The sequence below is a fragment of the Arvicanthis niloticus genome, chromosome 18 (assembly GCF_011762505.2).
Source record: "Arvicanthis niloticus isolate mArvNil1 chromosome 18, mArvNil1.pat.X, whole genome shotgun sequence".
Lineage (NCBI taxonomy): Eukaryota > Metazoa > Chordata > Mammalia > Rodentia > Muridae > Arvicanthis > Arvicanthis niloticus.
In genome coordinates, this window is record NC_047675.1 from 10,911,758 (window position 1) to 10,938,784 (window position 27,027).

General features: G+C 43.6%; 1 protein-coding gene and 1 pseudogene across 1 annotated transcript in view; both read left to right on the plus strand.

Annotated features, from left to right (window-relative positions):
• The first annotated feature begins 287 nt into the window (after window positions 1-287).
• Window positions 288-27,027, plus strand: part of Mgat4d (MGAT4 family member D) — a 35,952-nt gene continuing 9,212 nt past the window's right edge. The window contains exons 1-9 of the mRNA XM_034522510.2: window positions 288-531; window positions 9,952-10,110; window positions 11,158-11,295; window positions 13,972-14,105; window positions 15,785-15,831; window positions 19,406-19,510; window positions 23,196-23,271; window positions 24,835-24,949; window positions 25,727-25,857. Of these exons, the coding sequence (XP_034378401.1) occupies window positions 438-531; window positions 9,952-10,110; window positions 11,158-11,295; window positions 13,972-14,105; window positions 15,785-15,831; window positions 19,406-19,510; window positions 23,196-23,271; window positions 24,835-24,949; window positions 25,727-25,857 (999 nt within the window). The 5' untranslated portion in view covers window positions 288-437. The remainder of the gene's footprint in view (window positions 532-9,951; window positions 10,111-11,157; window positions 11,296-13,971; window positions 14,106-15,784; window positions 15,832-19,405; window positions 19,511-23,195; window positions 23,272-24,834; window positions 24,950-25,726; window positions 25,858-27,027) is intronic.
• LOC117723103 (cofilin-1 pseudogene) lies at window positions 8,096-8,801 on the plus strand (annotated as a pseudogene).

Consider the following 27,027-nt stretch of genomic DNA (forward strand, 5'->3'; position numbering starts at 1 on the left):
AACTGGGTGCCCTTGCAGAGAAGAGATTGTGCATCACCCAAACACTCCTGGCTCCTGAGTCTCCAAGAGAGACCAGAGTGTAAAGGCCGAATGGGAAACACAGATGAAGAGATTGTGCCATGTGTTTCACACCTTTGAATCGAAATCTGATGAATCCTCGCAGGAAAATAAGCTAAGACGATAGTGTCTGGTCAGGGCCAGGCAACCCAGGGCTTACCCACAGTTTTTCACGTCCTTGCCAGAGGATTGTAAAGTATGCTCAAGAGGGGACTTCGATGTGACTGGACGAAAGTGCTGGGACTGTAGCAACGGCCCTGTGGGAGGGGGAGCAGGCACGCGGGGGCCCAGGACGCAGGCGCTGTGCCTGGTCGGCCTCAGTGTGCAGCTTGGTGTTGACAGCGACGCCTGTCTTCTCCACTGGCTCTGACGCCAGCGCAATGAAGACTAAGAACATTAACTTGCTCTTCGCCTTCGTTGCTATCCTGCTCTTTGGCTTCTCGTGTTTCTGCATCTCCAGGATGAACCAAACCAGTAAGGCGGGGGTGGAGTGGGGTGGGTGGAGTAGGGTAGGGTGGGGTGGAGTGGGGGTGACAGTGGGGGATGAGGGAGATGCTCACCATCCTGCCTCTAGGGAATCCCACCACTAGCGGGCGGGCAGGCGCGTTGTGGCTGTAAGACCAAAGGAAGGGAGACAAGGGAGACCTTGGCGGCCCCGGCCCCTACCCCCACCCCTCCGGCTGCGCACACACCCAGGCCCCTTGGCGGTTGGGCTGTAACCGGCCCTCGCAGACACAGTGAGACGGGGGGAGGGGGGGGCGGGGGGGGCGCACACTGGCCTCGTGCCCCTCTCCTCTCCTGCTCATCCTTCCTCCAGATCTCTTCCATATGTCGCAAAAGCTCCAGGACTTTCTTCCTCCTTTCTCAATAGTTTTGAGAAACTATTTGAGAGAATTTGGGAGAACTTGCAGAAAGACAGCCAGATCTAGTATCCAGTCTTTTCTCCCTTTACAAATTAACTTATGTTTGATTTTTGTGCTCAGAAGGCAAAGCAGGCAGATCTTTATGAGTTCCAGGATAGCTAAAGAGCTACATAGTAAGACACTGCCAAAACAAAAACAATCAAACAAACAAAAAAAAAACCTGACAAATTTTATGGGCAGATAGCCTTTTTGGTTTTTTGTAAGTTTGTGTGATTAATAATTGATTTGTATGATAATATTTAAACTCAGAGGAGGAGGAGTGGGGAGAGGGAGGGGAAAGGGAGGAGGAGGGAGGGGGAGAAGGACGAGGCTTCTCTGTTCTTGCCTGTTTTGTTCCCTGATGTGAACCAGAAAAAAACATTGTATGTCATAGAACAAACAGACCAATTTTGTTTTTTAAATAACTGATCAAGTAAATGAGTGAATGAATCGGTAGCTGTCCAGTTCTAAGTAACAGATCGAGGACAGCGACAGACAATCCCCCTTTCCATGGAGTTTCCACAATGCTTGTGGGGAAAAAAATTATAGCTAAAGCTTAGGGCGGCAGCATGAGCTCACGTTGGTGGCAACAGAAAAGGACAGTACTGCAGGCTCCAGCTGTATTGAACTTGTGGAGGTGGCACAGGGTACAATGCCCCGGAGTCCGAGGGGAGACGCTGAAGCCACTTGGTGTTGTATGGAGGATGAGATCACATGCCAGGCAACCTCCGATGGAGAGGCACCACTATGCCATCTTTGACAAATATCATCTGCACCTTTGTGGTGTTTTCCTGCAGATAAGCATGGGGAGAACTTGGGGTGGGATCTCCAGTGGCTTGGGTTTCTCTGAGTGTTGCTTCTGCGGCAGATATCCAATGTTGGTTCTTTGGTGGGGTTGCTTGCAGCTACTTTAGGACCTTGCTGGGGCCTCCCAGCCAGCCATTCTTTCCTTGATGTGGGCTATCAGTCTCCTATTAGAGCTGCTCTGTCACAACCCTTGTGACTAGGACAAGCTTTCAGTGACTCTTCAAATACAGACTTGGGCCACAGCTAACTGGAGATCTACACCACTAAGCTGCCTGCCTGGCAAGCAGCTTCGGAGATGTCCCATCTTGATTTAGCTGGTTCTCGCCATCACTGATTCTCTTCAATGGCAACAGGGTGTCTTGTAGGTGATTTTCAGAGAAACATGCCTCAGCCTGAATTGGGGTAGAAAAGGCACACCTTGATGTACCATATTTTTATCCTTTCTGGGCTCTCTTTGGAGGAGGGAAATCCCTGTACACACCTGCACAAGTGCAGGAGTATATTAAATCCCAGCAAGGTCTGGGATCGTGGGAGTATGCCAAACTCTTAAATCATTATTGCCATCCATGGAGTCCTATCTGGAACAAGAGTTCCCATGTCCAAGTGGGAGAGAAGTATTCAGAGCAGTCATGGAAATGCCTGCTGGAATTTGAAATATGTATTCTTAAGGCAGCAGGGTAGGCCGACCATTGGATGGGAAGGGAAATGGGGAAATGGAGATACACTAAGCTTTAGCGTTAGGATGGTAAGAATGTAAGAATTTGTACTAGACTCAGTAAGTCAAGGGTTCCCAAGAGGTCCAGTCACTGAAACACGGTAGCATAGCATGAAATTGGATCCGCAATTATAGTAAATTCTCCAAAGGCTGACTACATTCTGATTGGGTGTAAAACGTCTTTATGGTGTTTACAAGAAGCACCTTTAAAAGGCAAAAATGTCGGAACTGTAGAGGAATAAACACAAACCCAAGGCAAGGGAAACCTGGTGTAGCTGTGGTAATATTAGCAAAGAAGACACAAGGAGACTCTAGCAGAAGTGTCTAACAAACATGGCCGCTCCAGAGACCAAGCAACTGCCTCCATTGCAGAGACTTCTGACTTTTTGAATATTTATTATTTATGTAAGTGTCTGAGTACACGTGGGTCACATGTGTGGATTCCCAGGAAGGCCAGATCCTGGTCTGCACTTGTACAGGTGTGTAGGGGGATTTCCCTCCTCCAATGACAGCCCAGAAAAGCTAAAAATATGGTGCTTCAAAATGGTAGGTCCCTGGAGCTGGAGTTACAGGTGGCCATAAGCTGTGTTGACGTGGGTGTTGGGAATGGAATCTAGTCTCTGGAAGAACAGCAATGGCTCTCAAATGGTGAGTCATCTTTCCATCCCTGCCACTTTGATTTTCACTTAAGAAATTGGACATTTGGTGGAGACTGGCGCATGCCTTTAATCCCAGCACTTGGGAGGCAGAAGTAGGTGGATTTCTGAGTTCGAGGCCAGCCTGGTCTACAGAGTGAGTTCCAGGACAGTCAGAGCTACACAAAGAAACCCTGTCTCAAAAAACAAAAAACAAAAAATAAATAAATAAAAGGAATTTTTTAATTTACACAAACTTCTCTTGGAGAACTCTCCGGTCACTTCATTTCTGAAGCATGAGAGTCTTGCTCAACTTAGCAGCACAGCTGTAGTTCCACCAGGATCAGCTGGCATTCTGTGCCATTACTTTAGTGTCAATAGTTTATGATAACTCCTGCACCCCCCCCCATACCTATCTGTCTGTCTGTCTGTCTATCTACCTACCTACCTACCTATCTGTCAATCATTTATCATGTGTGTAGGGGAGAGAGAGAGAGAGAGAGAGAGAGAGAGAGAGAGAGAGAGAGCGAGCTCACATATACATATGCAGGAGTTTAAGTAAGGTGCTAGCACCTAATATACCCTAGCGGAGCACTGGAACATGTTTACTTGAAGACAGGGTAGAATGTTCTTGATACATGACTAGACCTATAGGCATCCTTCGAGAATGTGAAAGTATGTTGTGGTGTACTCCCTCAGTGAAATATTTAACAGCAGTGAACACGTATGAACTCCAGCTTGGTGCATTAATAGGGGTGAATCTCAAAAGCATAGATTGGGGCTGTCTCCGTGGGTGATTGGCTTGCCGACCTGAGTTCCATCACCAGGAACCGTAGAGTATGAGAGGACCAACTCCTATAAGCTGTTTTTTACCTGTGCACGGGCTGTAGCTCACATGCACCTACAAGCAGCACCCAGACTATAAATGTTTGAGAAGTATAGCAATCAAAAGAAGCAAGCGTAGCAGGACATCTTTTTATTTAATAATACCTAAAACTAAAAGTAAGTCAACTTTCAAAGGTGTTGGGAGGAGAGACAGGTGGTCTAGAAACACTTGCTGCATACCTAAGGCTTAGGTAATGGGTGTTCACTCTTACTATCCATTGAGCTGTCCTGTGTGCTCCTTATCCTGTCTGCATAAAGGGCCACTCATGGTTCTTGGAGAACCCTGCTATTAAGGTCATAGTCCACCGTATCTGGATAGCTCTCAGAACTTGGTACACAATGGAGGATTCCCCTTTTCAGTGGGACTTTCCTTTTCCTGTCTAACCTTACTTAGAGCGTGTCCCTGAGCACAGACGCCTGACCTCATTTGGAGTGTGACCCCACGCAGAGCTGTCTGCAAGCACCGAATGGTTCAAGTCCACCCCAGCTCCCCTTCTGTATGATAATTAAGTGTTGGTTATGACCAATCAGCTGTTTCCACCCATACCCCTAAGAGCCCACATATACCCACCCCTGCAACAGTAAGTGGAGCTGTCTCGCTGAAGCTGACTCCCAGGAGCTCTTCTGTGTCATACCTGTGGCCATCCAAACTCTACTTGAAGCTTCTGCTTCCTCTGCCTTTGTGGGCCAGTGGCCAATAACCCCCCGAGGAAAAGAGAGACCCACACATGGGGAATTTAGGAGACCTGACTGTAGTGTAATTTGACTATTTCCAGCTAGTTTGGAGGGAGCGGCATTTAGGTGCAAGTAAACAGGTAACTTGAAAGCAGACTGCTAGTTCTCCAACAGTGGCCCCTGAATCACCTCAGTGAATTACCTCTAAGTACATCAGACTATTTCACACTGTCCATTTGCAGGAGTGTTTTCTTAGTTTGAAGGCCCTTTCTTACCTGTTGCCATATGAGAAAAATTTACATGGCCTTCAAGTTTTCAAATGCCTGCTTAGTCCAAAAATCCTTCCTACCTGACTCCCAGGCTTCCTACCCTGAGACTCCATTTTAACAATTAAAATCAGTTGATTAAGATTGCCAGCTTACACAGGATGGTAAATAAATTGACTGACATTGTTTTCTTGTATCTTGTCCCGGTGAGAGGCACAAAGTATAATATAATCCAGTCCCCTTTGTCATTCCACGGATGAATGACATCAGGTGGCATCAGGTTGTGGCTATGTTGTGTTGGACCTTGTAAACCAAGGCAGACAGTTTAGACTTATTCAGTGAGCCTCCGGGAGTCTCTTCTAGTCCGAGTAGTGTTTCTGAAAGACTGACGGTGAATTGGAGAGGAGAGACCAATCAAGAAGCAGATAGTGTAACCCAAGGCATTAAAGCCTAAGTGATAAGGAGAAAATTATGGCAGGCTCTTGTGACTCTCCGGGACTTAAGTAAAATGTGCTTTCTCTCTGACACTGTAGCGCCATGGCCCTGAAGTGTGACCTGTAGCCAGTGACACTGAGACCCCATTTGTCCTTTAACCTTTTAGTAGCTCCAGTTTACACCTAAGGTCTGAAGTCCTGTAGACCATCTCTCTACAAGCAAACCTTGCCTGTCGGGGTTGCAAGTGTCTCCAGTTGTTCATCTTCAGCATGTTCAGCATGTTCAGCATGTTCAGTGACACAGTGAGGTAAAAATCAATCTCTCTCTCTCTCTCTCTCTCTCTCTCTCTCTCTCTCACAGAGAGAGAGAGAGAGAGACAGAGAGAGACAGAGAGAGACAGAGAGAGACAGAGAGAGACAGAGAGAGACAGAGAGAGACAGAGAGAGAGAGAGAGAAAAAGGAATAGATATCCCACCGATTATTCTCAGAATTGATATCTCCTCTGGGTATAGTGGATCCGTTGAACTGCCTTTCAAGTGTGGCTATGAGAAACTTTAAACAAACAGACATGGATCGCTCTCTTTTTCCTGCTTGAGACAGTCTTGCTGGACAGCCCAGCCTGGCCTGAATCTCACAGTCCTCCTGCCTCCTCCTCCCGGGTGCTGACAGTGTGTGTCCACACTTAGCCTCTGCCTCCCAGGTGCCGACAGTGTGTGACCACACTTATCTGTATCTTATTTTTTTTTTTCTTTTAATCTGAGAGCAATTTGTACTCCTCTGTTACGAAAGTGAGAATCACTGATACCTAGGACCTTATCAGGAGCCTTTCACATTCTTAAGTTTATTGTTCTAGGCAAGGAATCTACCACTGAGCTATAGTCCCAGCCCTGGGGCCTTTTATTTATATTTATTTATCTATTTACTGGGGAGGCATGGTGCAGGTGTGGAGGCCAGAGAACTTTCGTTCTCTTCTTATGCCTTGTTGGTTCCAGGGATCAAACTCAGGTCATCAGACTTGGTGGCAAGGGCCCTTCCTGTCATTCTGCCAGCCCTCAGGGGTTTTTCTTTTTTAATGTTTTTTTGTTTGTTTGTTTTTGACAGGGAGAAGTCACTAGCCAGGCATAGTGATGGTTTGCCTTTAGCTGGAGTGCTCAGAAGGAAAAGGCAGGCAGATCTCTGAGAGTTAGAGGTTCAAGGCCAGCCAGGTCTACAGAGTTCTGGGACAACCAGGGCTACATAGGCAGAGTCTGTGTCAAAACCCCACCCCCAAACTCCCCCAAAACCAAAAACAAACAAAAGGCAGTTTGGTCCGTCCTATGCATAGACAGGTTTGTTTTCACAGAGGCACAGAGATCCTCAGCAGATCAATGCTTCTAATCACATTGATTTTCTATCTCACTGTCCATACTCACTGCCTGAGTGAATGTACAAGCAACAGAAGCCTTTTAAATGCGCTAGGGAGACCTTGACACATCACACAGGCCGTGCGGGAAGCCGCGCTGAGTCTCAGTTATGTCTGTGGATAGTTCTGTGTGCCTGTCTCTGTAAATAGAGCTCTCTCGTGAGAAAACTCTCCTTTCATGTGTGCCAGATGGGTCCGTTGGGGACTGTACTGGGTGGGTTGTGTCACCAGAGATGTAGCAACTCCCACACAAGATTCATTTTTGCACAGACAGTTATCCAGGAAACCTTGATCACATACAGTGCACACAGTGGCCACACCTCAGACCATATCCATGAAATGGACACTTATTTGGGCTGTCCATTTATTTGGGCTGTCCATTTATTTGGGCTGTCTAGTTCTTTCTAATAAATCACCGTTAACCCTAATGGAAGGAGGAGGGACTCTGTGAGGGGGAGGGACTCTGTGATCAGGATGTAAAGTGAATGAATGGATGAATGAATGACTAAACAAATAAATAAATAAATGGAAAAAATAAAAATTCTGTCAAATTTCCAAAAAAAAAAAAAAAAAAAAAAAAAAAAACCTGCTAAGATCAGTTTTCAATGCTGCTTTATCCACTTGGTTCGTTCATCCATCTGTGTAAGAGCTGAGGGAAGTCACTGTTTCAAAGAAGGAATTCAGTAAACTCGAACCCCAAATGTTTTAATCTCACACTCACAGTCTAAAAAAACTCTCCCTACTTGCTGAGCCATCATGCTGATCTTAAGAAGAAAGAAAGAGAGAGAATTGTTTTCTTTATCAGTGAAATACACGTAACAATCGACTCACTGGATTATCTCCCTGGTGTTTAGTGCTAAAATGAGGAAGAGAAGTAGGCAATCATGCACTGTAATCATACAACTGGATCATAAACTGGAAGACATTACACACTCAGTGATGGTTATTGAAGACAGGGCCTCAGCAAGTAGCCCTGACTGACCCAGACTTCATTGTGAGGACCAGGCTGGCTTGGATTCACCTCACAAAAATCCCCCTGTCTCTACCTCCTGAGTGCTGGATTCAAAAGGGTGCACACCATGCTTTGCCCAGTGTAGATGAATAGTTTTTATAAGTAGAATTACAGTTACTATTTGCCCTTTCGTGTGCCTGTAGGAATTTTTTTATCTGTGTATCGCGCCCTAGTAGGACATCCAAAGATGTTGAACGGAAGCTACAGTTAGAAGCTGCCTGGTCCCTCATTCACCCCGGACCTATCCTGGATCGTTTAACTACTGAGAAGTCAAGTGTGGATGTGTTAGTGTGGAGAAGAGTAGAGAATGATGGCTTACACATGATAACGGGTTCTGGAGTCGATCCCGGCAGCTCAGTTCTTCTGCAGCTTTCTGTCTCTCATTTGCTTCCAGAAACATGGCCTCTGGTGTGACTGTCTCTGATGATGTCATCCAGATATTCAATGACATGAAAGTTCACAAGTCTTCAACACCAGAAGAAGTAAAGAAACTCAAGGCAGTGCTCCTTTGCCTGAGTGAGGACAAGAGCATCATCCTGGAGGAGGGCAAGGAGATCCTGAAAGAAAATGTGGGGCAGACTGTGGATGATCCCAACACCACTTGTCAAGAGACTACCAGACAAGGACTGCTGCTATGCTCTTCATGATGCAACCTATGAGACCAAGGAGAGCCAGAAGGGGGACCTGCTATTCATTGCCTGGGCCCCCAAGAGTGCACCCCTTACAAGCAAAATGATCTATGCCAGCTCCACTGATGCCATCAAGGAGAAGCTGACAGGAATCAAGCATGAATTACAAGCTAACTGCTATGAGGAGGTCAAGGACCACTGCACCCTGTCAGAGAAACTAGGTGGTAACAGCCAGCCATCATTTCCCTGGAGGGCAAGCCTGTGTGAGCCAACTTCAGCCCCCTGCCTGGAGCATCTAGCAGCTCCAGACCTGCTCTTGGGTAGTGCAAGCTGCCCCTTTCCAGTCAGACTGGAGGGACTGGGGGATCCCAGCATGGGGAGGACAAACCCCTCACCCCCTGGACAGTCTCCCTCCATCCTGATGGTCCTGGACAGTCTCCCTCCATCCTGACGGTCCTGGACAGTCTCCCTCCTCCCTGACGGTCCTGGACAGTCTCCCTCCATCCTGACGGTCCTGGACAGTCTCCCTCCATCCCTGATGGTCCTGGCCTTCTGAAACTGATTTTGATCTTCTGATTCCTCTCGGGTTGAAGTGGACCAAGTCCCATTCCAGGCACCCAGTTTGAGGGGAGCCTGTATCTTTTTAACTGAACCCCGACTCCTCACTCCTCCCCCTCCCATGCTGCCAACTTCTAACCACAGTGCTGACTCTGTGCTTGTCTGTTCAGTTCTGTGTGTAAATGAAATGTGGAAATGACTGTCCCTGCACCAGCTGGCTGTTCTCCTTTTTCCCTTGATCTTGGCCACTCATGGAAGCAGGACCAGTAAGCGACCTTCAATTAAACAAACAAACAAAAAAGCCAATACAAAGGCTAATTAACTGGGAAAAAAAGAAAATGGATTTCCACGAGAAGTTCTTCTCCAGCTTCACTGGGGGCTCTAAATGCCTTTCAAACTGTTCCTCTCTTACTCTACGGCGCTGTCCTCAGCTTATGACCCAGTGTGTGTCACCCATATTTACAAAAGCCCAGAGGGACAGATACAAAGATGAAGGAAAATTCTTGGTCTGACCCCTGTCTTTGAGTTCAGGGTCTAGAAAGAGCATGAAAGTTCACGTTGAATCTCCAGCCTGATGACACCCATCTGTTCCTTTTCCCGAATCTGTAACCGATGATTAGAAATGATGGGAGGAAACGAGACCGTTATACAGACACCTCAGCTTCCCGGCTCTGACCTAGTTTGACCGCTGTTGCTGTGATAAAGCACTCCAGCCAAAAGCAATGTAGAGGAGAGCGGGCTCCACTTCAGGTTCAGGTTATAGTCTATTACTGAGAAAAGTGCCATATATGTACAAGCCCACATATAGTGCCATACATGTATAACTCCATATATAATGGTGAATATGTACAATGTCATACACAGTGCCGTATATGTAAACCCACATGTAGTGCTATATACAGCACCTTCGTTGTCCAAAAACTCCATTTTACCTGCTACACGCATAAACTATATATTTCTGTTTTCTTTGCAGATAATCAACTAATTAACTGCAGAAACCATGTTTTGGAGTTTAAGGAAACTGTGTTACGTTTAAAAAACAAAAGTGAAAATAATCGCCAAAATCTAGCACAATTCTTGCATCAAATGAAGCAAAAAATTACCCAAACAACAAAATCATCAGGACACGTCCGTGCGTGCTGCTTTTCTCTTTGTGAATGGTCATCCGGGGGGACACGTCCATGCGTGCTGCTTTTGTCTTTGTCAATGGTCATGCACTTTATATGACCTTGGAGGTTTAGACTCAGTGCATCTGACTCCAGGTCGCTTTCCCCCAGGAAACAACCCAACTAACAAGGCTGTTTCACTTTGAGACATGCAGAACTCAGGGAGACACATGGATGACACGCTTTCCCCTTCTCTACCACGGCACTGAGTTCCCATCTTTTCCCCAGTTCTACCCCCATGCTCGATCAATTCAACAGAAGCAGCCAGAAACCCTGGCATCATCTCTCACCCCTCCCCATGCATACCTCCTGTCAGTCAACACTCAGTCCTTCTGCATCACGCCCCATCCACCGTCTCCATCACCGTCTCCTCTGCACTGGTACCTTTAGTATGGGTCCCCAGTTTGCTTACCTTTTGCAAAACTGTAGAGGGGATTACTTAGGGATGGTGTGAATAGAGTTGATGAGTGCTGGAATTTTTTAAAAGTTACACATTTTAATGAAGGGAGAGCCAATTAAAGAAACGGGTGCCAACCATGGCACGTTTTGTCCATCCTCCTCCTCCTGGGACTGGCAGCTCTCCTGGCTTCTGGTATAGCTCACAGTGCTGGGACTTAAAAGTAATATTCATCAACAACCATCGAGCTATACCATAAAGAATTATAATGATAATTTGCATATATTTCCTTGAACACCAGGTCTTTGGATGGATTGACTATCCCATACTTTTTTAAAAAGTTGTATCGGGCTGAAGAGATGGCTCAGTAGTTCAGAGTACCTCTTACTCTCCCAGAGAAGCAGAGTTCTGTTCCCAACACCCACCTCAGGAGCTATAACTCTAGAAGGGGTTCATGTGCCCTCTTAAGACCCTAGCAGGTCCTTACATGTGTGCATGCTAGGGTGAGCACCCCCACTGCCACCTTACAAATAACATTCTTTAAAATTACGGATTCATCTCTGCCAGAGCAATGGCATCACTGTGAACTCAGGGGTCCTCCTCTTGTCTCTTCCAGTTGAGAAGAAGGTAAACATGTTGGGTCAGGATGAAACACTTCCTAATCAATTTGAAGTCTTAAAGTTCTTCCTTCCTCATCTAAGGACAGCAGGAAAGATTTACCCAGATATAGCCACCAGCAAGGAGAGAGCCGGCGGTAAGCACAGTTAGAACTGGAAAACTGAATTCAAGGATTTTGACCTTTGGGGGAATCTATATCTTAAATTTTCAGTTAGCATACATAATGGGTTTCATTGTAAGATGTGTGTGTCATTGTGTGTGTCATTTTATGTGTGTATCATTGTGTGTGTGTCATGTGTATGTCATCATGTGTGTGTATGTGTGTCATCATGTATGTGTGTGATTGTGTGTGCCTGTGTGTCATCATGTATATGCATCACTGTGTGTGTCACTGTGTGTGTGTGTCATTGTGTGTATAATTTTATTTCTATATCATTGTGTGTGTGTCATTGTATGTATGTCATCATGCACATGTCATTGTGTGTGTATATATGTGTCATCGTGTATGTGTGTGATTGTGTGTGCCTGTGTATATGTATGTGTGTGTGTGTGTGTATGTGTGTGCATGTGTGCATGTATATGTATGTGTGTCATGTGTATGTGTCACTGTCTGTGTGTCATTATGTGTGTCATTTTATGTGTGTATCATGTCATTGTATGTTTGCCATCATGCATGTGTCGTTGTGTGTGCATGTATATGTGTGTCATCATTTATGTGTGTGATTGTGTGCCTGTGTATGTGTGTGTGCATGTGTATACATGTGTGCATGTATATGTATGTGTGTCATCGTGTGTATGTGTCATCCTGTGTGTGAGTGTCATTGTGTGTGTGTGAGTGTCATTGTGTGTGTGTGTGTGTGTGTGTGTTACTGTATGCATGCACGGGTTTATCATCTCTCTGTAGTCTTATATGTCCTCTCACTACCTTCCTCTGTTCATCCCCACCCAACCCCACTTCTCACTGGCTTCCACCTTTCACTTCCTCCAAGAAATCCCTGTAGATTTCACAGTCTAGTTTTCAGGTTTGAAGCTATAAGATGCTGCTATGCAGACTTCTAGGCATCAGGTATAAATTTTGGAGAAAATAATCCATTTAGTGACTTGAATTCAAGCTCAATTTCATTACAGATGCATGGAAAATTAATTGACATACGTCCAACACACGTGGAGCCTCTGCTAAGTGTGTGGCAAATAGTTTTCCATTGCTTGGATAAATCTGGTGTTACCTGGTGATCTTTCTGGTTTTTTCCACATTCTCATGACCGATGTCAGCAATTTTTTCTTGAGAGGAGGGATAGGGTTGTTGCTTATCTATTTATTTATAACTTTGGTCTTTTTTTAAAAAACAGGGTCTCACTATGTAACGCAGGCTGACCTTGAACTCATAATGTTTTTGCTTCTGCCCCTGAGCCCTGGGGCTATAGCCATGTATCACTACTCCATGAAGAAAAGGGGACGTTTGAGCTAAGCCTTGAAGTGTGAGCTCAGGGTTCTCATAATAGTCCAAAACACAGCACTGCAATTAGAAGCAGAGGCATTGGGCCAGACCTCAGAATGTCTGACCTTCCCCAAATCTTGTTTGTCTAGTGAGTGGACAGCCCAGGGTTAGACTCCTGGGCTGCCTGATTCTACATAGGGCTTTGCTGGAACAGATCCATCTTCATGTATACCTGTCCTTGCACTACAGTGGCAGAGTCAGGTAGCTGTGACAAAAACAGCATGGCTCAACAGCCAAAAGTCCGGACTGTCTGACAGGAGTTGTTTGCCAGTCCTTGGATGAGACAGATCCTTGGGAGCAAGCATGCGTCACATGCCTCTGACATACAGTCCAAGCCCGCAGTGTGAGATGGTGGTGCCATAGGACTCCATTTGACATCTACTGAATTTCTACTGTGTTCCCCAACCTAAACTCTTGTTCTTTCATTGCTCTGCTAAGTCTCCAGAGTCCAGGACAGTGAGGCTAAGTACTGCCTACCCTGTCTTACCCTATGCACGAAACTGGGCTGAGAGAGAACAAAGGGATCCTTTGAGTTCACATTGTAAATATCTCTATCAGAACATTTTGAATGGTGTGTGCGTGTGTGTGTGTGTGTGTGTGTGTGTGTGTGTGTGTGCGTGCGCGTGCGCAGGCACGCATTCGCACATGTGTGTAAACTATAGTTTACAGGAGAAGTTGAAATGCAACAGGAAAAAATACATAGAAACTATAAGATATAGGCTGAAGAATAAAGATAGCCTAAACTAAGTGTAAACAAATATAAACAGTGGAGAAACCAGAGCTCAGAAGGCTAGTGTGGCACTTAGACAGCCAGACATGAGAGTGACCAAGAGTGACCAAGACTGCCCACGGAGGCTTAGTTCCTGTCTAGACCACGTGGAACCTGAAGTGACTTCATTCGTGTTTCTACAGACAATATTTCATGGTATCTTTTATGCTTGGGGCCCCAGTGCCTCTTCAGAAAAAAACAAAAACAACAAAAAAAAAAACAAAAAACAAAAAAAAAAAAACAGAAGAGCCAGCCCGTGTGGGGCAATGGATTCTGAGTTAGATAGGTAAAAGCCGTAATAACACATGGAAAGTGTCTCGTTTTATTTTCTCTACAACAAAACGTAGGAACTCTTTGGAGTCTAAGTGAGTCACAATCCACTGCCAATGACAGGAAATGAAAACCAGACATAAAGCAACACTGTGCAGTATTTTTGTAGTATGGCTCAAAATGCTCTTCTTGGCAAGGATGAGGCCAACTCACAGGGGTAAGTGTGAGCCAGTGGTAGACCAGGGCTTGTTCCACATCTGTGCCCCTGTCTGCAGTTTCTTTTGCACTGGGAATCTCCACCGTTAACAGAGGGAACCACACCTACCTGAAGCAAACGCTGACCTCCGTTCTCTCCAGAATGACTCCCGGAGAAGAGGAGGACTCCGTGGTGATCCTCTCTGTTGCTGACGTATGTATGGGAAACCGCTCCCTCATCCCGGTTGTTTCTTCACTTAAAAGAGACAATCTACATATACCTTTAAGAGAGTCTAATTTAAAATATTTAGTACTTGGTTGGTTCTGAGAACTGTATATGTAAACATGAATGAATCTTATGAGAGAGCCGTAAAATTGTTAAAACTGAATTGCATTTAATATTGAATGCCTGTGTTTGATAAGATACAAAATTATTAAATTTAATTATAAAATCAATTAATTTAATTGTAACAATACATTTCAAATAGACTATTAAAACCATTCCTGGTAAAATCTGCCAAGCTCAGTGAAAGGTTGCTATGTGAATCACTAAGTACCAGTGAATACTACTAACTGAAGCCTTCTAGACCTGAGGGGCTGCAGATAATTCTTCTAGGCATTATGTATAACCTGCACAATATCTCTGTGAAGCATGTCTTACTATCCTGATTTTATGTTTTTTTAAAGCCTCCTTTCTATTTGTTATTTAAAACAATTTTTAAATTTGAATATATTTTGATCAATTCTTTCCCTCCACCAAGTCCTTCCAGATCCTCTCCCCTTAAAGAAAACAAAAACTCAATATAACAGACCCCTTAAAAAAAAACACACACATATATGTGCATACACACATATATGTGCATACATACATACATACACACACACACAAAGCCTATGTAGTCCATTATACATTGGTCAACTACTCCTCCTGAATATTTTGACTGAGTGGGTGATGTACCCAGTGTCACTCAGTTGGAGAACATTTCCCTCTGCCACCGGGTATAAATGACAGTTCAGTTGTTAACCTTTTCCCTGGTGGCTAGGTTTCCATCCATTCATATACACATGAATGAAAATAAAACACGATTGGATAAAGCAAAATGTATCACAAGATGGGCAAGACAAACCAAGAGAAGGAAAAAGCCCAATAAAAGGCACAAGAATTACAGACCCACGTTTCACACACTCAGGATCCCATAGAGACATTGTATATACACACAGAAGACCTGGAATAGACCCGGGTCAGCCCTCTCCCCCACCCATAATGCTAACCACTCTCCCCATTTGAAAATTTGAGTAAAACTATAAAGAATTGTGTCTTAGTGCCATAGACTTTTGGGGATAAAAGTTGACAACATGTATCACATTTCAAAATTCAATTTCTGGGAACTTGCCCTTAGCATCTCTTAAGTCTGAACACAGTGGCAGTGTGGGAACACACAGAGCTAGTCAAGAACACAGACCAAGGCTGTGTGGTCATCCTCCAAAGAGCTGCTGCTTCTGCTTCCTGCCATTGGCCATCTATAAAATCGGGTGATCCTGTTCTTTACACGGCAGGACTTTTGAGGCTGAGAGTAGCTAATGTGCTTCCCATGTCTGTGCTCAGAGTGTGGCTTGGTTCAGAACAAGTGCCAGGTACATAATCACTCTGAGGGCCTTCATTTTAAATGTATGTGGTTGGTAATATAATTTAAGTGGGATTAATGTAGTAATAACATTTATTCTCAGACACATGGAAACTATGTGGTATTCTCTGTACACAAGTAAGTTTTGAAAATAAATGTGTATTAAGCCAAGATGACATTTCACACATAAATTCCATGGAGCAAATGTGTTACATTAATAAAAGCATAAGGCACCCCAAGTTTCAGTGATTTCTCTTCTTCTTTTTAGACTGATGAAAGTTATTTAAGATCTGTTGTTCACATGGTTAAAACCAAGTAAGTACTTTCTGATAAATTTCAACATCGGCCACTCTTGATTCTTATCTCTTTTTTTCTTATCTTTTTTCTGTCCAATTGTATTATTATTTATTTATCATATTCTTTTTAGTGAATCTGAGGTGTGGAGATGAGCCTGGGGCCCTTTCTAATCTGTGATAAAATATAGCACAGAAAGTTTGCAGACTGCTTATCAGAATTCATATTTTCTTGCTGTATCTGACTCCATCTGCAGATAGGGAGAAGGCAGAGATGAGCTGATCTAAAGGTAAAAGTCTACCTCCTGGTGGCAGATAAGACCAGAGAGCGCAGGCCTGGCATAGAATCCACTGGGAAGGCACACAGGTCCAAAGGGCAATGTGTAAAATGTTTGGAGCTTTGAGTGTATTTGGAGCATAGATGTCTGAGGTTAAGTAAGGAGGTATGGTAGGCCATGGCAAGATTCTAAGCCAAGCTAGGGAATTTGCAGTTTCCTATTGACCAGGGCCAGAAGCTTCCGTGCTGAGCAGAGTCTAGTTAACAGGAGTGTATCCAGCAACAATGTATTACGATTTGGTTTATCCTACTTAGTAGTTGAACTGGATAAGGAAAAAAAGCATAGGAGGGAGACTTCACAAGTGAGAAAAAAGTACCCAATGTCTAAGACCACTTGAGATTTGCTATACAGTTGCAGAAGTTAAGTAACTGGGAGCTACAGAGATGGCTCAGCTGGGAAAAAAAAAAAAAAAAAAAAAAAAAAAAAAAAAAAAAAAAAAAAAAAAAAAACTTTAAGTGTCTTGCAAGCCTGAAGACCAGAGTTCAAATCCCACATTAAAAAAACAAGTGGATGTGGTTTGAGCAGCTTGTCTATAATCCAGTGCATGGAATCCCTGAGCAAGCTGGCTGGCCGGACTAGATACATATATACACATATAAAAACCAGTGGCTTCAGAAATTGCTATGTTTTAGGGCTGAAAATGAAGACTAAGGACAGTATATGAGAGCTGGAAAGATGGCTTAGCTGTTAAGCCAAGACTCATAAGCAAAGCCGTAAGAAAAGTGTGTGGATCGGTGTGAGGGGTGACTGACGATGAAGACAGTGCCGATGTTAATGCGGGGCACTCTGAATAATCATTTTAAATTGGGACAATGCGACAGCTCAGTTATTTGATTGTGGGGATGAATGTGTATGTGTATAAGTGTGATGTATTTGTACTCGGTGTAGACATGTGTGTAGGGGCGTACCACCTGGAACGTGGAGGCCAGGGGAGGTTTCAAGCGTCATGCCTTATCACTCTCTGCCTTGTTCGTTTTCCCAGCTGAGCCATCTCTATCTCCGAAACTATATAAAAAATCCGAAGTGTCGTCATACCTTGGATGTGGCTTGAGGGTTTTTTTTTTTTCCCACTTTCACATTCAGACTGGGTGTCTAACTGAACCTGGAGTTAGACTGACAGTCAGCAAGCCCCAGGAATGCTCCACCCTCCACCCTCCCTCCAGCGGTGCCAGGGTTACAAGGATGCTCACAGCTATGCCTGGCTTTTAGCATGGGTTCTGGAATCCAAGCTCGGGTCCTCATGCAGGCACGGCAGGCAGTTTCACCTCAGCTCAAGTCAGTCATGTCACATCAGCACATTATTGAATAAATGATTTCAAAAATGTAGTGATGAGACTTGGGGTGTGTTTTGTTGGCAGTCCTGGGTTCAACCTCAAACACCAAATATTTTCTAAGTGATTGTCTCTCAGCTATCATATGTCAGTTAATGTAAATGTGTAGATTGTCAATCTGTGTTAAGTTTCATACGGTTTAGCTAAAGTGTTTCGTTTACTTTTCCTAAGGTAATGAAAAAGTGTGTTAGATTTAAAGTGACCATAAATTTTGGACTGCCCAATAATTTTTAAGCACCAATGTTACATAAGTTTATTGTTATATAACAATACTATATATTTACATAATAATGTTATACTTTATTGAAATTGAATATAACTGCATTTTATATGAAACCATACTACTGCAAGGTTTCCCTATACATATGACTATGAAGAAGACTATCCACTTACAATGGTGACCATCATTTCTGGAATAATCATCTCAAGGACTTTTGATGTGATATAAACTAAAAAGTCAGAAACGTTTCCAAAAAAATCATAGAAATCTGTCACCACCCAGGATTGCGAGAGACTAAATCTGTCTCCATCAGTAAGAGGGATTATATCACCAAATGGGAAGTTATTTGGTCTTTTGTGCCTTTAGATTTGGAGTGATGTTGTCTGCAGTTTAGGCATCATAGTAGCCTCTGCAGTCCAAGCTTCTCTATGAGAGTGGACACTGAAATACCACGTGACTTTTAGTTGCCTCTACTAAATTCCTATATATGCCTTTAAGTTATATAATTTCATTTTAAAATTAGATATTCTGATACTTACTTTTACTCCTAGCTAAGCTTATCCCCCTATTTTTTTCTTCTATACAAGTAGTCTTACTTTCTGAGGAAATATTAGAATTAATTCTTTTAAGTTTTACACCAGAAGATGAGTGTAGCAGCAGACTATATAATCCTAGTACTTTAGAGACAGAGGCAGGAGGGCCAGCCATAGTCATTATTAAATATTCCAGAGGCAGGAGGACCAGCCACAGTCCAATGGGCTGTAGAGGTGAGCCAGGCCACGTCTAGCTGGCCGTTTAGTTGCCTTTAGAAACTGTGCAGCTGTGAGTGGAGCTCTTTGTAAATGGGAATGTGTCCACTCAGAAAGTGATCTGATGCAATAGTTTTCTTGTAGCTACTTTCTTACTGTAACTGTTCTTTCTCCCCTCCTGACTATCAAAGGATGCCTCTGGTTGTGACCTTAAGAAAACTCAAAGTATCTATAATCCTGTGGGGAATTTGTTGATATTTTGTATTCTGATTTTTAAATTTGTTATTTATTTTCCTGTGTTCCTGCATGCCACAGTTTGGGCATAGAGGTCAGTGGACAGCTCTGTGGCAACTGGTCCCCTCTTCTACCTTTATGTAGGTTCCAGAGATGGAGCTTGGGTCACTGGGCTTGTGGGACAAGGATCTTTACCCACTGAGCCATCTTGCTGGTCCATATACTATAATTTTCTTTTCTTTTTTTCCTGATGCAAAAGTAAAAGGTTTATTTTCTTGTGCATCAGAGTCGACCTTTAATTAGTCTCTCAAGGTGAGTGACTAGAAGGCAACTCCCGAATGGCTATTACAAGCAGTTTTTATACTTTAGGGGCACAGGTTACATCAACAAGGTTACAGTTCAAACTTATTGGCTAAGCATATTGACCTTTAAATCTATTGGCTAGCAAGTGTGGGCAAATCATCACACTCATTTGAACTCTTATCTGGGACTTTCCAGAGGGTTGGGTGACTATTTTCTAATATGTCTTTCATTAGTCTGGAAATATTTGGGTTAGGAAACAGTACTTACATGTTATTGGTACCAGATTGCAACCTGTGAGGTAATCCAAATCAATATGTTATATGACATGCATATAGAAGTTACTTTAAGTATTGACATTAGTTTGGTAAGTTAAGGAATTCAACTCTACTGGTATTCAGCCTTCTTGTACTTGTATTTACAGATTCAGAAAGCAAGTGCAGTCCGGAGTCTTGGAGGTCATTTCAATACCCACCCTTTTTTATCCTCAAACATTACTGGGCAAGAAAACAATAAAGGACTCAAAAAGGTAGGTCAAAGAACAGGACCTGAAAGAGAGAGTATCCTGAGGATGTCCTGGAACAGGCATCTGGAAGATGACCAAATTCCAGCATGGGGACCTGGGGAAGACAAATCCTGCTGGCTGCCAAGGGCTGTCTGTGAGTCCTGATGTGAGTCCCAGTTCAATGACATTTCATTGGTAGCATGAAATTAGCCATGGTATCATCACATGAAAATGAGCAAAAGATCCAAGAGGAATCCCCATCCTCCCTCCCCATTTTGAATTAGCTAGCAAGCATCTGCTAGCAGACTACTGACGATGTTTTACTCCTGTTTGTAGAGAACAACCAGCGGAGACACAGTTGAGGTGGTGGGGAAGCCTGGGATTTGAATTCATTGCTCCTAGAAGTTACTTTCAGTTTTTCTATGTATTAGGCATTTTAGACAAGTAAATTGGCCTTTCCCCTGTAATTTCCTCAACTTAGCCAGTGCAGTCTCTGAAATACTATAGATGAACATGTTTACAATAGATGCACGTGTTTGCTATATATGCATATGTCTAGTAGATAAACCAGATCATTTGGAACCTGTGAGGATAAAACCTGACAGTATTTATGAAAGAATGTTAAAAAGTTGAAACCTTTATATGCAGACAAATGCTTATATATTTTTGGTAATAAATGTGGTATTGTGGGAAATGTATTTAGTTTGTTTCTAAAATAATAATAATAAAGAGTAAGGCTTGTCTGAAATTTCTCCCCTGAGAGCCTTTTATATGCTCGTATAATATCATATATGATACATTTAAATCTCAAACTACATAAGGGTTTTGTTTTTCCTTAAGTTACTGTCTTACTCTGTGCTTTGCAAGTTTCCCTAGACCTTTACTTTTCTGCAGCTTTTCTTCCTCAGTCCTCTGCCTTGACACTCTGCACCCTAATTCCCATGCCCTTCCCACTGCATGAGTTGGCCCAGGCCTGCTCTGGCTCAGACTTCTGCTCCATCTGCCTTCTCTTAGACCCACTCTCCATGATCAGAAGACTCTGTATTTCACATGAGATCAAGTCCAAAGCTCCCGTATGTCATAGGACACCCTTCCTCCTGTTGTTGGTCTCTGGCACTCCTGGTCCGTGGCCCTGCTCTCCCTGCTCTGTAGCTGAGGCTAGCTCCTCCACACTTCAGGCCTGGACAGCTGAGGTGGCTGGCTCCCTGACACCTCAGGCCTGGGCAGCTGAGGTGGCTGGCTCCCCCCATATCTCAGGTCTGGACAGCTGAGGTGGCTGGCTCTCCCCATATCTCAAGTCTGGGCAGCTGAGGTGGCTGGCTCCCCCATACCTCAGGCCTGGGCAGCTGAGGTAGCTGGCTCCCCTACACCTCAGGCCTGGGCAGCTGAAGTGGCTGGCTCCCCCCATACCTCAGGCCTAGGCAGCTGACGTGGCTGGCTCCCCCCCATACCTCAGGCCTGGGCAGCTGAGGTGGCTGGCTCCCCCCATATCTCAGGCCTGGGCAGCTGAGGTGGCTGGCTCCCCCCATATCTCAGGTCTGGACAGCTGAGGTGGCTGGCTCTCCCCATATCTCAAGTCTGGGCAGCTGAGGTGGCTGGATCCCCCATATCTCAGGTCTGGGCAGCTGAGGTGGCTGGCTCCCCTACACCTCAGGCCTGGGCAGCTGAGGTGGCTGGCTCCCCCACACCTCAGGCCTGGGCAGCTGAGGTGGCTGGCTCCACCATACCTCAGGCCTGGGCAGCTGAAGTGGCTGGCTCCCCTTCACATGCTACCCAGACCCTTTCTGCTCTGCTCTTTTCATCTTCTTGTACAATGATCCTCATTGTTGACATCTTTACCCAACACTTGATCTAATTGCTCTAACTTTCCCAATTCTGTTTGTATTTTCCTAATAGTCTGTAAGACCCCAGGGCAAGAACTGGCTTGTGTCCTATTCTGTGTATCTCCAGGATACAGCCTATTGTCCCATTTGCTGATAAATTACAATAAGATTTCTGTATACTATCATGTGATCAAGAAAGGATATTTAGTTTGCTGCTTGTTGTTGTGATAAAACATTGAGCAAACACAGCCTAGGGGAGGAAAGGACTTACTTAGCACAAAGTTCCACACCACAGACCATCGCTGAGGGAAGCCAAGGCAGGAGCTCAACGCAGCAGTCTGAAGCAGTAACCAATGGAGAGATATGTCTTCTTGGCTTCATCTCCAAGGTTGCTCAGCTACTTTTCTTAGACAGCCTAGAACCACTGGCCTAGAGATGGCACCATCCACAGTGAACTGGGCTCTGCTGTACCAATCATTAATCAAGAAAATGCACCTACCATTGCTGACAGGCCAATCTGATGGAGACAGTCTCAGCTGAGAGTCACTCTTCCTAAGTGAGTCCCCTTTTTGTCAAGCTGACAATAAACTGACCAGCATAAATTGTTGGCACCGTTATGTCCATTAGAAATGGCAGGAAGTCTTGAGGCCAGCACAGCTGTTTGACAGAGCTGCAGAAAAGCGGAGCTGAATGCTGTGTGTGCTGTCCTCCTGCCTCTCGCTTTTAGATTTTGGTCTCTGTGTGTTGCATTCTTGAGGAGTTTCTGCATTATGATTAATTTTATGTCTTTTCCTGAGAAAATTATGTCTGAATCTTTTTAGGAATGTCACAAACTTACTATCCCTTGAGGTTTTAGGGAAATAACTTTATCTGGCCCTATCTGAAGTCTTCCTTATGTCCTGGAGATCGTGATAAGCACAGATTAGCACAAATCTCTAAATGAGGTCATGACTCCAGGGATCTTCTTCGGGCAGCCTCTGTCCTAAGCAAACTCCAGCAGTGTAACTGGAACAGGGTAACATTAGAGAGAGTTGACAACTCCAGCTGGCCAGGAGAGTTGATAACAGATCCCAAGGCCTTTTCCCAGAATGCTTAGAGCTCTTTGAAAATGTAGTTTAAAGAGAGGGGATCATACAAGGTACAGTCCTGAAGAAACAGAACTCAGTACCTAACATACATTTACTAAAATAACTTCTCCTACAAAATAGCGAAGATGATAAGAGGATAAAAATAAAAGGAGTTAGGTGTTTGCTATTCATAGAAAGACTGGTTCAGGTATTTTCTATTTGTCTGGAGCACTTTAAAACTGCAAATACTGCCAGCTTAAAAGAAGGCTGTCATATTTGCATCGGTGGAGACATTCTTTAGATTCTCTGAGCTGGAGTTATAGGGATGATAATAAAAACGAAATCTGTTGTGTTTGTATTTTCTAATTGTGACTGAACTTGTAAACTTGGACATGGAATGAAGAATCAAACACATGTCTAGAGACAAAATGATATAATCTGTACTTCTTGCATAGTCTGTCTTGGTTCTGTGAATCCTGTATAAAGAAAGAAGCAACCAGATTACTAGTCAATCAGAGCTTGTCTCTATGAGGACCCTGTGAACCAACAGGGGCTGGTCCCTGAAAGACACTAATTTTATCACTTTAAAAAAATTTAGCTAAAATGCAAACTACATAGTCTATGCTTGCCCTGCTTTAGCAGAGGTGGGTACTGCCCACTCAGTGATGATGAGAAGCTCTTTAGTTTAATATAGATATATTTACTTTTATTTACTTTTTGTACTGTTCTATCAAAAATGTAAGCTATTTAATTACTGAAATATGCCTGTAAATTGATCTGCTGTAATGAACATTAACTGATTTTATTGTTTACTTTTAGTTGGCAAATGAAACAAGTGTTGGACTATTGTGTTCTGATGCTGTATGCACAGCCCAAGGCCACCTACTATTTACAGGTGAAAGTCTGACAAGCACACGCTTAAAACAAAAGTGTCCCTCTTTCTGCCCTTCCTTTAATTTCTTGCTTTCACCTTGAGTTGCTTTGCCTTAGTCTGTAGCCAAGCAAATAGAATATATTTATAAAAATCAATATGCCCAAAGGAAGCTTAAGATGGAGTGCAGACTCATCTTCTTGCTGTGTTTACTGGAACAGAGAAAATTAAAGTTAATGGGCACAAGCTAAAAAGTAAAGTAAAGCTATTGAATTAGCCGTGTCCATGTTTGAACCCACAGGCTCATGCACAGAAGCCCTTCTTACAGGTCTTGCTGTGGAGCTACCCAGATGTCGACCACACCCCTCCTCTCACTTTGTGAGTGGCACAGTTCTGTGCTGCCTTTGTGCATTGCAGAAATGAGTCCATCCTGGGTATGCATTTCCTTCCCGTCACTTCCAATTGCCAAACAACAGTGACACAGTTCTCATAACAAGCATGTACCTCACTACAAAGAAATGTCCACACTTGTGATGTTTTCAGAATTATCAGTGGAGGGCCAGGAAAAAGCTAGAGAAAGGCCAAAAGCCAGCTCTTCCCTAAGACTGCAAGGAAAACAAATCTTTTAGCTCCATAGTCAGTGGTGAAGTAAAGGAACACCAGAGGCAGCCCGAGTCCTTCCGTTTGGAACAACAGTTCTGTTTTGTGCCCTCCTGGTGTGGGACACTGCTTAGTTTAAGGATCTCATGTCATGTATATAAAATCAAGAAAGACAGCTCTCATGCTTCCCCCTTTCCTAGGGAAGCCTCCATTTAAGGAGCCCAGTATCATCCTTCTGACCATCAAGGTGGGAGTGGGAATGGTTAGCTCCTTCCTTCGCTCTCTCAGCCAAGGACCATGGTAGCTACCGACAGAATTGCTGCAGCAGTATCTCAGGCACAGAACAAGTTTGTCTGTCATCCTCGTGATGTTTGTGCTTCTGCTCCAAGTTACCATGTTGAAGTCCTAGTTCTTAGATGTGTGCTACCAAGAACTTTGGGGTGTGTCTTAGTCCTGAGGACAGAGTCCTAGGGACTGGGATTCATGGCTCCATACAGAGGGCCTCTTCATTCTGTCAGAGAACACAGTAAACAGCTCCATGAAGACTGGGCATTATCAGACCCCAAGTCTACTAGTACATGCACCCTGGACTCCCTAGAACTGATGAGCTTCACTGTTGTGTGTAAACCAGTCTATGGAGTCTTGTTATAAAACCAGAATGGACTATGATATTCTCAAATTAGAAGCTGAAATGTTGATGAGAATTAAAATGGATTCACAAGGGTCTCAAAGAGTTAACTCTTTTTTTTTTTTGAGCATTTCTTCAGCATTTAGAAGAGAAAGAAGACACTTTTGGGGTTTCATTACTCTCACAATTAGAGAATAAAATTTGACTAACTGCAAATAGCCTTAGTGAAACGAACTAAAGGATCTCATCCAAGACATTTTCAGTGTATTCTAGTGAAAGTACTGTTTGTCTTTGAGATATAATTTAATGGTATCACTTGGAGGTATTCATGCTTTTTTTAATTTGGCTTTTTTCTCTAGCTAGAAGATGACATCATAGCAAGAAAGATGTATTTTACAAAAATGAAAGATTTTGTAAATAGTCTCACTTCAAAAGATTGGTTTTATATTGAGTTCTCAGTCCTTGGACTTATAGGTAAGTCATAGTCTATCATGGAGAACCACATTGGCTCAAGTTCTCTTTTCTCCTTTCATTATTTACTTATGTATTTATGAACTTATTTATTTTCTTACTAAAACAGGCTCTTGTTATGTAGCTCAGGTTGGCCACAAACTCTTGTCCAGGCTGGATATCAAAATGTTAATTCTTCTGCCTCATTCCTAAACACTAGGATTACAGGTGCATGCCACCATCCTCCGCTTAGAGTAAAGGCTTGCTTTCCTGTCTGTCTGTCTGTCTGTCTGTCTGTCTGGGTTAACATATTTTGATCATTTTTTTCTATTAGATACCATAAATGAGCAAATTAACATATATACACATACTATACAAGCATAAAGTTGGGTGCTATGAGTATGCACCTGCTCTGTGACAAAGGTGTACTATCCCTTTTTTGTGGACAGGAATGCTGAGGGACCAGGCACATATCCTAGTTGGACAGTGTGTGCTCAGCACACACCAGACTGCAAGCCCAATCTCAACACCGCAACCAACAAACTGACCAATTAGAAACGCCAGTTGACTCTCAGAGAAGTAGAGTTTCAAGGAAAGTACTTTGGGGCTATGGTACTTGAGTGTCTAATCTCCAATATGTCCGAGTTGCTACTCGTAATATCCTGTGACATCTGGGTTCTTAGGTGTTACACTTCGCTGTTTAACAAGGGGGTAGCCCTGCTTTCAGAATGCCGGCTCCTTTGAATGTGACAGACAATGCTTATGCCGTGTGCCTACTCATGAGTTTGCTTTCCTCTGCAGGAAAACTCTTTCGATCGAAGGACCTGATTGACTTTGTGCATTTTTTCTTGATGTTCTACGAAACAAAGCCCATAGATACACTTTTAAATGACATTTTCCTGCTTCGGGTGTGCAACAGAGGGGAGCCTTTTGTGAGTGTCTCTGGTGGGAGTGACCTGGGGGGAGCCTGTCATAGATGCTTGACTTAGTTAGGGTTTTACTGCTGTGAACCGATGCCATGACCAAGGCAACTCTTATAAGGACAACACGTAACTGGGGCTGGCTTATAGGTTCAGAGGTTCAATCCATTATCATCAAGGCAGGATCATGGCGGCATCCAGGCAGACACGGTGTAGGAAGAGCTGAGAGTTCTACATCTTGTTCCAAAGGCAAATGGGACAAGACTGATTTCCAGGCAGCTAGGATGTGGGTATTAAAACTCACCCCCACAGTGACACACCTACTCCGACAAGGCCACACCTCCTAATAGTGCCACTTCTCGGGCTAAGCTTACACAAACCACCGCAGTCTCCACATAGAAACACCAGACAGCCCGAGAAAACATCCTGTCATGTGGTCACCGCAGTATGTGACCAAAAATTAATGATCTAGTGAACACAACAGAATGTTACACTTGTGTGTCCTAAATTTTGCTAACATTTCATAATATTCAATGAAATGAGGACCGAAAATAACGCTGGGAAAGTCAGGACACAGATGAAACCAAACAAAACAAAAATCCAGCCCCTAAAACAACAAAAAGAACAGAGGTAAACAAACAGAAAAATAGTAAGACATAAATCCAAACATTTTATTATTTACATTAAGCATAAATTGCCAAAATACACTGAGACAGATTATCAGAATAGATTTTTTTTTTAAAAAAATAAATGTTACATATATTTTTTTCTATCCAAAATGTAGGGTACAGATGAAAAGTCATAGATAGGAAAAAACTGACCAGGCATAGAGTAGCCCACCCAGGAAAGTTGGGTACCAACCCACAGTTTCTATAGAAGACTCCAGAGCAACAGAAAACAGTTCTGGGATATTACTCCAGATAGTCAGGGGTCCTGGATGGTTCCACAGGGATCCCACTGGGGATTGTGAGACTTCAGTTTCACAACTAACAAATCTGATAAATTGAGAAAAAAGATCAAAGGTACCAGCCTTAGAATGAGAAAATATGGGGTCAGGAGTCTCAGACCTTAACGGGATAATGAATTCTACAATCACATGTGTGTAGTCTCATCAACTTAGAAAGGAAATGGCTTCTCATCAAGCCTCACACAGTGCCAGACCTCATCCATGATGAGGCGGAC